This window comes from Ctenopharyngodon idella, chromosome 6 (assembly GCF_019924925.1).
Source record: "Ctenopharyngodon idella isolate HZGC_01 chromosome 6, HZGC01, whole genome shotgun sequence".
NCBI lineage: Eukaryota > Metazoa > Chordata > Actinopteri > Cypriniformes > Xenocyprididae > Ctenopharyngodon > Ctenopharyngodon idella.
In genome coordinates, this window is record NC_067225.1 from 28,557,202 (window position 1) to 28,572,389 (window position 15,188).

General features: G+C 36.1%; 1 protein-coding gene across 12 annotated transcripts in view; it reads right to left on the reverse strand.

Moving 5' to 3' along the window:
- rap1gapb (RAP1 GTPase activating protein b) overlaps positions 1 to 15,188 on the reverse strand; it is an 87,229-nt gene that overhangs the window by 20,686 nt on the left and 51,355 nt on the right. For 7 of the 12 annotated variants that reach the window (XR_007930590.1, XM_051896945.1, XM_051896939.1 and 4 more), the window contains 2 exons: positions 8,711 to 8,807; positions 623 to 658 (listed from right to left, as the gene is read on the reverse strand). Coding sequence is in view for 9 of the 12 variants with exons in the window: in XM_051896939.1 (XP_051752899.1) it covers positions 623 to 658; positions 8,711 to 8,807 (133 nt within the window). In the remaining 3 variants the exon portion in view is untranslated. Of the gene's footprint in view, positions 1 to 622; positions 659 to 3,001; positions 3,456 to 8,710; positions 8,808 to 12,180; positions 12,286 to 15,188 lie in introns of those variants that run through there. The other 5 variants (XM_051896946.1, XM_051896940.1, XM_051896948.1 and 2 more) reach the window with 4 other exon arrangements.

The window sequence follows — 15,188 nt, forward strand, 5'->3', positions numbered from 1 at the left end:
ATATACACACAAAAAAAAAATTCATTACAGATACTACACAGAGACAATTAGGCCTGAAACATATTCTACGCAAGAATACATACAATTCAAGCTATAGCGGACACTGGCATAAACTTCTTTTGTTATAATTTAAATGGTTTTTATTATATATATATATATATATATATAAACAGAGATATTTAAAAGAACCTCTATCGCCCCTTTTAGGGGCAGTACCACAGTTTTGTGATAATGTATGTTAAGTACTGTGGGATGTTCAGAAGTTAAGCATAAGATGCTCTTTGGAACATCTCAAATTATGATGGTTCAACAGACCTTAAAATGCATTAAACAAGCATTTTCATACATGCGTAGAGTATATTTCTAGCCTAACACCTCATAATTTAAACAGTTGAATGACAGAAGAGAACAAGAAATAGGTTTAAATGGTAAAGTGAATAAGGATTGAGTGACGTATTGAAAGAGAACCTCAGAATACAGATGACAGGTAGATTACAGTAATAATAAAGAAAAGACAGGGAAAGTGTCACCATACTGCAGACAAAGTTCAGAGGTCATAAAAAGCGAGAGATCGCAGGAAAAGGAATAAACACAAAATCGGATGAAAATGTGGACTTCTCACCTGCATTCGCTCTATCATTGCAAATATATCTGATGTCTGAGAATCAGGAGGAGAGAGAAAGGAGGATGAACACAATGATAAAGAGTGAGATCTGACAGTCGGCGAGTCCACTTGAAAACTACTCTCGCCTCTCTAAGTGACAGTGGCTTTGCAGTAATGGACGGAGCTCCCTATACTTTGATCCAACGATCAACAGTGCATCAGTCTACCAGGTGTCCTTCCTCGCTATCATACGGTTCAACTCAACAGGAGATGAAGACTGTGAAACAGCATAATTTAACGTGTGGACAGAGCAGCTGTGGGTATGAAGGATGTGACCTGACTAGCTACAGCTGCGGTATCATATCATTGAGCACACAGCTCAGAATAAACCTGCATAAGAAGCCAACATAAATTAAGAGGAACGTTGTTCAGAATTCCCTGCCTGATTATTAGCATCACTATTACTAAAGCTCACACTTAGAGTTAGGATTTGAACAAATCCCTAAATCTAAATATTAAACACAACTCGTCCTGCACTAAGCGATTGGATTTACGATTATCGGTGATGGATGAAAAAAAGTAAGTAACCACCTAGCAACACACAAAACACCCTGCAACCATCTAGCAATGCCCTAGCAACCACATCGCAACATCCTGGCAACCTAGCAGCAAATTTTGCACAGGCAAACACTACTGAAAAGATTAAAAAAATCTAGTTTTAAAAAATCTAAAGCAGTACCATTTTTAATGTTTAATTCTGATAAGACTGCAAAGTCAGGTAGGACTCTGCAAAATCCTTGCCAGTGACTGATTTTTATTAACAAGAAAACACATTGTAAAATTACACTTACATAACTTATACAGTTCAGAGTACCTTAAATGACTTCAGTGTAACAAAATGCTGTATTGAAACTAGAACTTATTTTCTCTCACTTGCTGATTCATCAAAAACAAACAAACACACACACACACACACACACACACACACACACACACACACACACACACTTGTGGTGACTTTTACTTTATTTCTGTTGTTTTTATATTAAGCTAACTGGGTGTTTCTTCAACCACTTTTGGACCCGTGGATCTCTTAAAACAAGCATTTTTTTAAAGTTAATATAAAAAAAAAAAAAAAAAAAAAAAAAAAAAAAAAAAAATCACAATTACTGTCAAAAATAGTTTGTTTCACTATTTTTTAAGTTTTTAAAAATGCATCAACTCATATTATTATGATCGATTTTCATGTAGACTTGGTATGGGACAAAAATTCATACATTAAGTGTACAAAATAATTAATATATTATAAAAGTATTTATAATACATTAATTATGCCTTGTAATGCACCTTATAATGCATTGTATGGTCTCATGAATATTAAAATACATCACTTATGTCACGCCTTTGGAAAGTATAATGCAAAACACACGACAAACAACCAATTTCAGATGTAACAAGGAATCTACAAATAATATGAGGCATCTAAATTATTTATTAAAATATATAATGCATTATACGTAAAGGCTATAAGTAAAGTGTTACCAAAAAAAAATAATAAATAAATCTGTTAGTTTTAATAAAACCAACCTCTGAGACATAAGGGTGTCTGAAGTTTAAGAACACCCAGTTAAAATATCTTTACTTTATAACCTAATAAATTTTTTTATATACATATTTATATATAAATTAAGACATTAATTAGTCCCCTTGTTTAATTAGCTGTTGGGTGGTCCCATAATTTCACAAACTGTTATGAATCAGCGGACACAGCAGTGAATTTGACATTTCTCAACATACAGTAAGAGTGAAAACTCTTTCTCAGCAAAGACATCCTATAACATTATTTCATCACAATCTTGCACGGTACACTCTGTACAGATCCTATGCAAGCATGTATGACTGAGAAACCCTTATCAGATGCAGAACATGCATATGATATAAAAAAAAAAAGCATAATACAAATGTACTATTATCTTTTCATTTTGCACTGAGTCATAATCAAGAGGTCAATAACTGACATCTAAACTGACATTTTCAAGACAATTTCTCCCCGATTTTCAATTCGACGCTTGTGAATTCAACAATATATTATTTAAATTGTGAAGTATTTAAACATAATGATAATATCTGTTAAATCATGTCCAGACAGCATGATTCTCATTACTGAATTACAGTATATGAAGAAAAATCATCATTGACAATAACGAGAATTAAAAACGAAATTAAAAGTAAAACAGCACACATTACAGTAAAAAGGAACACAATCACACATTTACCCTATTACATGTCTACACTCTTACTCTTGGTCTTTTTATAAAAGCACACACACACAAACTCACACATTTCACTATGATTGATTTTTTTTTCCTCACGCGTTTATACATTAAGTCTACTTACATCACTGAACCGCCTGCGGTGGTGCATGGCAGTGAGCGCTGGACTGCGAAACCTGTACATACTCTTAGCCATCATGAAGTCAATTAAATAAGAGACACAACTGTGACCTGCAATGAAACACTCTTTCTCTCAGTCTTCGTATGTTCTGATTATGAGAAAAGCAGCTGGAAAGGCAAGAAAAAGACCGATAGCTTCCTCAATCTGCTACAACTTCCCGTATTTCAGTGAAGCATGCCATACGAAACAGCCTCTAATGAAGGAAATCACTGGTAACCAACATGTGGATGTGTGTGTGAGGCTGTGAGCACAGAAGCATCCCCTTCAAACCACACATGCCCCCTCAGACTTACAAGCCAAAGGATTTTTTTTTTTTTTTTTTTGTATCTTTGAATAATAAATTGCACAATTAATGTAAAGTGTTTGTCCAAAAAGCTGTGACAGAAATCATCAATTATCAAAATTATGAAAACAAAAAAACTAAACAATGACTGGATCGTGAAGGTTTGCATGCTTTCTAAAGTGAGTGAAAAATCATGACTTTTGGATGACCTCAAGAGGTTAGTGCAATAGCGGAAACGGGTGAGGTAATGTGTGTTTGATTGCAATGCTTTTGCTGTAATACGCAAGCCTCTCGTTCTTAATTTCGCAAATATCTAATATAAATAAATGCAAAAAATTCCCATTCCATTACAGTGTGTCTGTCAGAAATACTGCTAAAATCGGACTAAAAATGTACAATGGTATGTCATAATGATGACATAATGTCACAGTTACTGAGAAATATGATTTCCTGTTGACACATTTGCACAACTATAATGCATCTGCCAACGGAGTATTATAAAAATATAACAACAGCATGAGCGGCGTGGGCAGGCAGGCAGTTTAAAAACCTTAATGTGAGAATGTAGTAAGGCAGAACAGCTTCTGAAATGGCTATAAAAGTGAATAATGTGCAACCAAAGCCAAGTAGAAGCCTTGTTCAAAATTAACTTCTGTGTTTTCTAATATCTTTTACATTCAAGAGTTACATGGTGTTGTTGTGGAAAAACCATCCTGTCGGAACACTATTATTGTTCTGGGATTTGGGGGAATTTAATGTAGCATCCAAAACTTCTGATTCCCTGGATCATCTCTGCCTTTTGTTCGCAGGATCCAGGTTTGGGAAACCCAGAATTTCATTCCTCCGAGGCAGGTTTCTATACAATGTATGATCCCAGAAGGAAAAAAGTGTTATTTCTCATAGAGACTTTTCAGATCTATTTTCATTTAAGTATTAACTTCATCTAAGATGTTTCTCTTAAAATTAAGTAGAACAAATAAAAATAGACAGCAATCAGACAATTGTTGACATACAGTAAGAGTACAGAGCTGTATAGTTAATGTGGATAGCATAGCCGACAAGAAATGTTTTGAATTAATTTTAAAATCTCAGAAATCTTGGCACAGTTTGCAACATTTTTGAGATCTCTTCTGAAAGGTGTTTACTATTGATTAATAGCATTTTTCCTATGAGAAAAATCAGAGAAGCAGGGCACTTAATAGTTCTGTAAATGATTTCAGTCCTTTGGTTAACTCCGACCAAATGACCTCTCTCCAAAGACATGTCAGCAAACGTGATGTCAGCAACCAACAAGGTCTATAACACCTGGATTTCGATGGCAGTTGCTCATCTGGCGGAAAAGATATCAAATCTGCTATGCAAGTTCTGCTTTCAGGCTCAGTGTTATTTTAGTATTATACACTCTAAAAAATGCTGGGTTGTTTCAACCCAATTTTGGGTCAAATATGGACAAACCCAACCGTTGGGTTAAATTTCTAAATTCGTTTTTTAACCCAACAGTTGGGTTTGTCCATATTTGACCCAAAATTGGGTTGAAACAACCCAGCATTTTTTAGAGTGTATACTATAATAGTTGCTATTAAAGTCCCCCTGTGGTGAAAATCAAGTTTTTATTGTTGTTCATATGTCTATCTGGTGTTTTTAACATGCTTTAAGACAAACCATGTACAAATTCATAAGTCAACACCATTGCTGAGTATTTTCTCTTTAAAACTGCAGTCATCTAAAGACAGTCTCAAACCTGCAGTTTGAAATCACTGGTATTTCTGACGTCACAAACTACCTTGTAACTAATCATGTCAACGTGCCAGCAGGCTTTAGCATATCATTAACTGACCGTGCAAGAGTCTCAAAAGAAAGTTTATCCCGGTATATTTTTCTGTTGATATGAAAAATCAGGTATGGCGGGTATATTATGTATATATTACAATGTTATGATGAACTATATGCCTTTCTCTACTGATGTTCTGAGTTGTTCAAAGCGTTTCTATGGATACTTATTGTTAGAAGGCAGCTGTCTGACTCGTGAATGTGAACATGGTTTGTGTAACATTAGCAACACATTATTAGCTGTTTGATAACATAGTCAAGCAAAATGCTAATCATATTAATTACCGTTATGTGTCCGACGTTGTAAAAAGCGATACCATTGTTACCAGTTGACTGAGTGGATCTCGTCTGAGCTCGTGCGAGTGAGTGGAGGCGGGGGGTAATTATCATATTCACAGAGCCGTGTATATTAAATGAGGGAAGTGTGTAGAGTTACATTCAAGCTATTCTAAGGCATTAAGAATTTTTTTCAAAGGAAAAAACATTTAAATATGTAATTTTGGTGATTAAAGATGAGTTTTAAAACAAAATTATTGACCACAGGGGGACTTTAATATTCTGAAATAGGGCTGTGCAATATAGACAGATTTTTTTGATCAATATTACGATTTCGATTTTAATCAATTTGAATTAATATTTCCTTACACACATACTTGGTATAATTTTTTTGGAAGCCGGCTTTATTGATGATATTTGCGGGCACTATATCTTTGCGTAAATGATACGTGAAGACGTCGTTATTTCTTTATACCTTTTTGAACTCTTTTCATATGTTGTGCAGTTTGCAAATACCTGTGTTATATGTAATGTGCCATTGTTTTTTTATGTAAACATGCGGTAGACGGACGCTGAGCTCAGGTCTTTTGTAGCATCTTGCGCGACATGGCGTTCTACAATGCATTTAAGTTCAACTTTTAAGAAACGCATCTCTAGCTGTTTGCGAATGTTTGTTGAAACTAACGAACAGCTTTTGGGAAACACACCCCGTTCTGTTCTCATGCTAGATTTAGGCACGCTGCATTCAGATTGCACACTGAAGGGGTTGGCGGAAAAGAAATCATGCATACTCAAATCGCAATTTTATTACGATTTCGATTATTTGCACAGCCTTGTTTTGAAATAGCTTTTTATATTTTCAGTTTCATTTTAATTATAGTTTAATTTTTAATAATTTTGTTATGTGCTTTATTCACTTTTATATTTCTATTTAGCTTCAATTTATTTTACTTTAGTAATTTTAGTATTAGTAATTTTAGTAGTTACTTTTTTTTTGAGACAATCACAGGAGTGGTAAATGCCATGTGATGAATTACACTGCAGGACAATGATGCACACATCCCTATGCCATTCATTAGCATCCATCATAAAAGGCAGCAAACATGAAAAATTAGTCAATTTAATGCTTTTAGGAGCACAAAAACAAATATAATGAAACATTTGCCATTTATAAAGTCTCAATTTGCTCTCAAATGGAACAACTGAGATATTAAAAGGAACCCATGTGCAATATTTTTCTATGTAATACCTGTAGCAGACTCTGTGTACAACAAAAACTTACTTTTGCATTATACAATATTGCTTACTATTAATAGTCACGGAATATAACAAAATAATAATGCATGAGTCCATAATCTACAGACAATAAACACTGAATTAAAAAATGCATCATAAGGTAACTTGTTTACAATCCAATTTCACTTGGATCATGCAGAAGCTAAATTCACAGCCTTTATAAGCCCAGTGTGGCTCTACAGAGATGCTGAGCTGATTGTATAAGCATCTTGCATTATGAGACACTTAGTGAAATACATAAATGCTTAACTGCACAATCTAGATTGAGCTAATCTTATTCTACTGCTCAAAATGCGACCGAGACACTAATCATTCTAGGACATCCCTAAACATGGACACTTCAATCCTCCTGGTTCCCAGAAGCCCTTGTGCTAATGGCTCTCAGAGCTGCTCAGAGACACAGATGGGTTCAATTAAAAAGCACTTGGGTGTTAAATGAGGGGAATAGGTGTCCCAGGAGAAGAGCAAGCACTGGAGAAACAATGGTTCATCTTCAGCTAATAAAACTAGATCAAGTCTTATTCAACAACTTATATAAACGACCAAAAGAGTGGTACCTTTTTAGGTTCTGCTCACTGAGAGTCTGTCAGAAGAGGCAAGAGAGGCTGAGCCTCCTCAAAAATTTATTTAAAGCCTCCCTGAAAAGCTCTGTAATGGACAGCCACGGGATCAGCTTACACTTATAGGTGCCACAGCTATTGAAATGCTTTAATTTGTGGTTCATCGGAAGATCTTGATGCCTGGAGGAGCTTGGATTTCATTCCAGATCAAATTAGCATTCTGTTCCTCAACAAAGTATAATTTCTAAAGTTAAACTTGGATGTTGGTCCTTGAGGGGAAATTTGAGTGCCTGCGCAGAATTATCTGGTTACACACTTCACCCGATTAAGCATGAATTAATAAAGGATAATTTCTATGGAGGATTAGGAGTGCTGCCTAAAAATACAATGAAGGAATCAATTATGAATTTATTACACTATCGTTCAAAAGTTTGGGGTCGGTAAGATATTTTAATGTTTTTGTAAGAAGTCTTTTCTTCTCGCCAAGGTTGCATTTATTGGATCAAAAATACAGTGAAAACAGCAATATTGTGAAATATTTTCTTCAGTGTCACATGATCCTTCAGAAATCATTCTAATATAAATCTACAAGAAAAATTTCTTCTTATTATCAATGTTGAAAACATTTTGTCGGAACCATGATACATTTCTTTTTGTCAGGATTCTTTGATGAATAAGTTTGAAATACAAATATTTTGTAACATTATAAATGTCTTTACTTTAACTTTTGATCAGTTAAATGCATCCTTGCTGAATAAATTTCTTTAAAAACAAAGTGCTTTTCTTACTTACATTTTTTGTCTTGTTTCCAGTCCAAATATCTAAAAATTCTTAAAATCAAGAAGCATTTTCTAGACAAGTAAAAATTATTGTCTTTGTTTTCAGAAAGTGAATTTTTGATTATTTTGCTTACCCCATTGGCAGATTATTTTGCTTGTTTTAAGCAAAAACTAACTTAATTTTGACTTAATTTCTCTGAAAACAAGACAATTTTTACTTGTCTAGAAAAATTGTTTAAGAATTTTTAGATATTTGGACTGGAAACAAGACAAAAAAATCTAAGTAAGAAAAGCATTTTTTGCAGTGTGAATAATTTGTTGACTTATTTCATCCTTATTTTTCAGTGGCATTCCAATAATCTAGTCATCCATAGAAAACAGAATGATTCAAAATAAAAAAAGAAAGTAGGATACATGTAGTATGCACACACACAAAAAGAAGCAGCTCATCTATTTGTAATAGCTGGTTGTCAAAGGAAAAAGGAAAAGAAAGGTGAACAGCAGGAAGAAATAAATGAGTGAAGGCAGTTGTTTGATATTCCTACCACTTCTCCGACTGAATCTAAGGTCATGCTGGAATATAACTGGATTAGAGGAAAGAGGAGTGTAATGTTAACATCTGCCAAACCTTTAGAAGAGTCTGAGCAGGTGAAGGCGGAAAGGACTTGACCAGACCAGGATGTTCTAACGGGTCAGATATTCGTGGGATTCGGCCATCTTGTTTCCTGTGGACAAACAAAAAAATCTCAGAACTAAACCAACTCAAGGCAATCAGATCATTCACATTTTGTCACCTGAAGATCAAATTAGAAATGCTCGGTATCATCGACTGCTCCAGCTGAGAAGGAATTGATTAGTTAGTATGCAATACAACACGCCAAAATAGATACAGGTGTGTGTGTGTGTGAGTGAATGCAGACTGCAGTACGGCACCGCATGGAGTAAAATCAAGCTCTCAGCTTTTGTTCCCTCCCTCCATTGGCCTGTGGATCAGTTCAAACACATTATTTCACATCACATCGAATGCTCTCAGCTCACGTAGCTTTAACAGCCGATCCTAAATCAATTAAAACTCCCCTGCCACTTGGCACACAATCTGTTCCTCCATGCCAGTCTGGACGAATACGAATGTTTGTCTGAAGGCACGTATCGGATTTACTGCTTTGTTTTACGAGCTGATGATGATCCATCCATCTCGACTGAAGCCAGATGATTATTTTATTATTACATTGAATTTTGCTTGAGGTTGTCCTACAGTTTAATGGGAAAACAGGACCAATGATAGAGTTTGAATGAATGTAATAGAGGTTTAGTCGAACCTGGAATAAACTATCCAGCTTGAAAATATTGAAAAGTATTTAATGAAAAATGACCTCTAGTGACCTCTGGAGGGCAACCTTCAGAGATTTATTCACTGTTGGTGTGAATAAACCTTCAGATGGCAAGCCTACACTGTCTGATGGATATTGCATGCAATATTGGCAAGAGGTTCTCAAAACGGCAAACTCCAATGTTATTGGCTGACTTTACACAATTCCCAAGAGTCAGAGTGGGCAGGTTTTTTTCAAAAACTGAGAGTTTTGTATAGTCTGCTTATGTTGCACAGAAAAGTGACAATTTGCATACTGTCAAAAACCAAATGAAACTGAGGTCACCCTAGACAGCAGGACAAAAAGGCATTTCAGTTTGAGACACATCTTGAAAGGGTTGTCAGATGCCAACAACATCATGTCTTGTCACCAAAGGCGCAGCAGTGTTTTGTTAGATCTTTACCTCTTGAGGATCGCCAGGGCTGACTCACTTCATTAGCCTGATGGCAGGTTATGTGCTGAAAAGCCCCTGAAGTCGTTGGGGAGTTTTGACAGCGGTACAAGCTGTTGATTTGTCACAGCACATAAGCTGGGCTTGACTGAGATGTGGCACAAGAGGCTGATACAACACACACACAATGCCAGTGACATTCCTATAGAGACAGTGGGTGTGGGCATTTGCATTTTTTAGGATAAACATTACATCAAAAGGCTCTAAAACTATTTAATGTATAAATGTAATTAATCTTGCATTTCCTTTGCAACGTTCACCTAAATTGCGCTGTTCCTGTCTGTGTGTAGCACCTACACTCTGCATAACCTTTCAAAAGATGTCTCTGCACCTTAGAGTAAATCTGCAACAATTTTCACATTTGAAGAGGTTAGAAAATCAAGCAGAGTGCAGTCTTAACTCTTTCCCCGCCATTGATGAGTTATCTCGTATTTTATAATGCCATTGAAGAGATTTTACGGCTTTCCATGTTTTCACTGTAATACGCTAGGGGGCACTATCACACATCTTCTGAACGAGTACAGTATCTCCAGATCAAAACACAGGAAAAGAAGAAGCAGAAACGAGTGATCTCATATGTAAGCAGATACATATGAAAAATAATATAAGCATATAAATCAAAACGGCCTAATGTTACTGAGTGAAATGTGGACCCAGGAAGTGGTCAGCACTGTGCAAGCTTTGGGGGTGTTGATGGACTTGATCTGCTCCATCTGTTTTGATCCAGACATAGTCTTTGACAAAAACGCGATTTTCTCAGTTTTTTGCTCAAAATGTTGCTTTTTTAATGAAACTTATCCACATTCAATGTTGATTAAAAAAAGTATGCATGAAGCTAGAATAAAACTTTTTTTTTAAAGCAGAGAGTTTGTTCCTTCTTTTGATATATTGCATGTTCAAATATTCATACAACAAAATATTCTGGGCGGCCATGAAATTGTGAAAATTACAAAAACACTGATGGTGGCTGGCAACTTTTTTTAAAAAATGCTGGCGGGGAAAAAAAAAGGATCATGTGACACTGAAGACTGGAGAAATGGTTGCTGAAAATGTATTTGTTTGCCATGATAAGAATAAATTACATTTAAAAGTATATATATTAAAATAGAAACGGCTATTTTAAATTATAATAATATTTCACAATATTACTGTTTTACTATATTTTTAATCAAATAAATGCAGCACAGGTGAACATAAGAGACTTCTTTCAAAAACTTGAAAAAAATCCTAACAACCCCAAACCTTTGAATGATAAATTAAAAGTTTTGTCTGTTCAATATAACGTTTATATATTTGGCAGACACATCATACGATTTAAAAAGCATTCAAAGTATACATTATGACATTGTGTGAATGCATTGACACATTGACAGCGCTATGCTCTACCAACTGAGCAACAAGAACACTGATACACAAACTAAAATTATTTAAAAAGTATAATATGACCCCTTTAAGACATTGGGCAAGGGATAGTAAAGGCACAGGAAAACCTGGAGGCAGAAAGAGTTACAGGATTTACACAGAAAATGCAAAGCAGAGCTGCACCCTGGGTCTGTCAGGTGCACCTGCTAATACAAATGAATTTGACTGCGTTTACATGAATTAGCAATAAGCTATCTGACACTAGCAAAGAACTACAGAACAGAGTGTACATTAAGAGAAAATCATGGCTAAACATAATACAGATAATTAGATGACCTGAAGAAACGCTGTACTTTCTTTTCTTTTCAATTCGCAAAAATGCACAGAGCACAAATAAAACCGAGTCCTAAAATCATCACTTAGGGTAAGTGTGATCTATGTAGAAACCACACAGGAAATCTAGATGATTTACTAAAACGCCTGCATGCAAAAAATAAAGATGCCAATGATATTCCTAATGGTATATATGATGCTCATGTACTCTGGTTAAAATGTTCAGATATCATGAAGCAAAGAATGTGTTTTCATTTTTCATTTGGTGATCAGCTATGGCAATGTTTTTATTAGAAGAGTTCAAAACATATTAAACATACTTAAATCTAAATTGAAAAACATTTACAAGGAATCAATACACATTCACCAAAAAATGGTGTTGGTGCATCGCTAACAAAAACAACAACATGCCCCAAAACAAGCCCACACACGGCTCACTCATCTTCATCTCAACCTGCTCCACTAAAACAGTCTGACACCTCAGCTGACTGACTCCCACTACAACCACCTGAGCTCCACATTAGCAGAAGACAGGCGATCTTATGATGGAGTGAGTGAGAGAAAGAGAGAGACATTACTTACTTGTACGCATGCACAGACGACAAATCAGCGTTGAGCAATCTGTTCTGCAGCTCCAAACTAAATGGGCAGGTGATGGACAGAGCTCTCGCTTTCCTATCGTTCCCTCCCTTTCCCTCTCTCTCTCTCCCTCACCCTCCCAAATCTTTCTGCTTCTTTCCCTCCCCCTGGCTTCTCTCACAATTTCATGACTCACTCTCTGTCTTCTCTCGCCTTTTTTGGGTTATCAGTACACAATCTATTGCTTTCAAACCAGTTTGAGGTTTCTGGATCTCTTCATCTCTTCATCGGACCTGTTTTGACATTTTTCCGATCTTTCTTTCTCATGGCAATATTTCTCTTTTCCCACCGGCATACATTCATTCTGCTGATGAAAGTGGTGATTTATTTAATCACCCTTTAAGTCATTCCAAACTCATAAAACTTTCTTTCTTCTGTGGAACACAAAAGGAGATATTGCAGAGTTTTTCTAGTTACTCTTTTCCATGCAGTTACCCTGATTGCGGACTAAAGGCCTGGGTAAATTTCATTTTCCGCGTTACGCTCCATCTCCGACACAGTCGTGTCTGCACAGCTTTTAAAGAATACTCAAGCGTATACTTTGCTTTTCTATACTCTACAAGATGTCAGAGGGCAGCACTGAGTTGTGTCATTTACAGTACATTCGCTTGGAAGGATAGAAGAAGAAAAGTCATAAGAAATCGGGTCCCCCCCAGGAATTGGGTCTCCTTTAGGATTTTGCTGGAATTATAATCAGGCACTAAAAATACCCATTAAAAGTCCATTGAACCAATGGACTCCCCAATTCTTGGGGGGACTCGATTTCTAACCACAGCGCCATTGGACGCAAAGTTTAGAACAAGAACAAAAACAAAAACGATGGAGAATGATATGCTGCTTTGTTTACTGGAACAGTGTGTTGTTTTGTTTCTTTCTGCACTCTTTTTCAACTACTGCATAATACATCACAACTGTGTATTGCCACCTAGTGGTCTCTTCTGTCTCAACATTCACCTTGCACATTGCGCATGCGCTGTTGTACACGCACGGTCCACGCGGACACAAAAATTGAGCCGCACGTCCGCGGACGCTCCTGATGACGTATACGTCACGACGGTCGCGGAACACAGATGGCCAAAGTATACTTTCAGCTTGAGGCTTTCAAGCTTTGCAAAAGCATCATAAGTGTCATTAAATTACATACAACTTGTGTGCTATTTACAAGATTCATGAACAAATACTAATTAAGTCTATGGAGAGTCCCTATGAGGATAGTAAACCAGACGTATGTGTGTGTGTGTGTGTGTGTGTGTATGTGTAATTCAAGCCTCTTATGTAGTTTTAAAAGGATGTTATCTGTCAAGTCTACAATTAGCCCACTCAGCCCTCTAAAATACCTCAAACGAACTCGCTGCCAATCCCAAAACATTCCCACAGCTGTAGGCAAACTGAGCCGAAGGACTATCTCAAGATGGGAACATCCTTCACAGATCCACTGTCACCACAGAGTTCCCATCAGTCCTCAGTTTATAACTGGGTGGTAAAATCTCACAAAATTAAACACTATTTTTTTTTCACCACCAATATGGTTTCCCACTATACAACAAGACTTCTAGAACTAGGAAACACACGACGATGTGTGTTGTTCAATGTGTGAATGAGATCACTTTACGATCTTGATTTTTTAAAGATAGCAATAAAATAACATAAACCCTATTATTTGTTTTTTGTTTTGTTTTTTTAGGAATAAAGGTAAAAATCCTCTACACAGCATGCACACTCTCCACTTGACTTGTTACATGACAAATGACTCAGAAAGAGCATAAATAAAAGCAGCAAACAATAAAACAAACAGTACCTTCATTATTTATTCATGCTGCGGTGCATGCTGGGAACCCAAATAGACCCACATCTATCAATGTTACAACTTACAGTCTAGTTCATTATACTTCATCTAACCACTTTGAAATTACTTCTGATTTAACTAATGGAAAGACTCTAAAATGTCTAATGAGTTACAGAGGAAATCTCAACTATATTACTGTGCTCAGATTAGAAAGTTAACTGAAACATAACTGAGAACTCCATTAGGTCCTCTAACCTATGAGAAATCAATATCTTGAGCAGTAAAACTTTCCTTTAGGATGACAGTCACCCTACAAAATTTAAAGTTCTTTCACACAACTTTGTATCTTACCAAAGGTGGTGCACTTTAAGTAGAACAGCCTCAGAAAAGCTCAATCTTCTGTCATTCCCATGTCTTGAGTTCCCCAACATGTTTCTCAGCAGCTCCACGCAAATGGACAGCAGCAAATGGCCTCTTCTCTCTAAATCTTTTCTGTCCACACCCAAGTATACAGAGACTCAGATCTGAGACGTCCACCTGATCGTTGGGTTCTCTGTGTCAGACTGTTGAAGTTTCACTACCAGTTCTTGGGGAAGTGGAGAAGTCAAACCTGTTTTCAAGTATTCTCTCCATTAATGGTTCTAACTCTGCACACAGCACGAGGGTACGGGACAGGTTTCAGGTAAACAAACAAAACCAGCCTCAAGGGCTAGAATAACTGACCATGGAAATGAAAGAGCTGGGTGTTGTTTTCCTTTTGTCATGTCATGGGAAGTATCCGATCATAGTCAATCAAAAATAGATCCAAGCTAGTATCTAGAGATTTGTTGGTGGGCTCTTTTAACTTAGGTCAGTACATAGAAACATAGAAACATCCTAGAAACCACCCAGAACACCCTAGCAACTGTATAGCAACATGCTAAAAACAAATCAGAACTGTGGAGGCAAAATTTGCATGGCATTTTCTTCAAAAAAGTTACACACAAACACAATAATCCCATACAAAGTGTGTTTGAATATATATTATATATATATATATATATATATATATATAGTCATTTGTCAGCTTTTGGAACAATATCTTGGCTGTTGGTTTCTTTGTATAAATGGATGAAATGAATATTCACTGACAAGGATGCTTCAAAACAATTTGTCTGATCTTAGA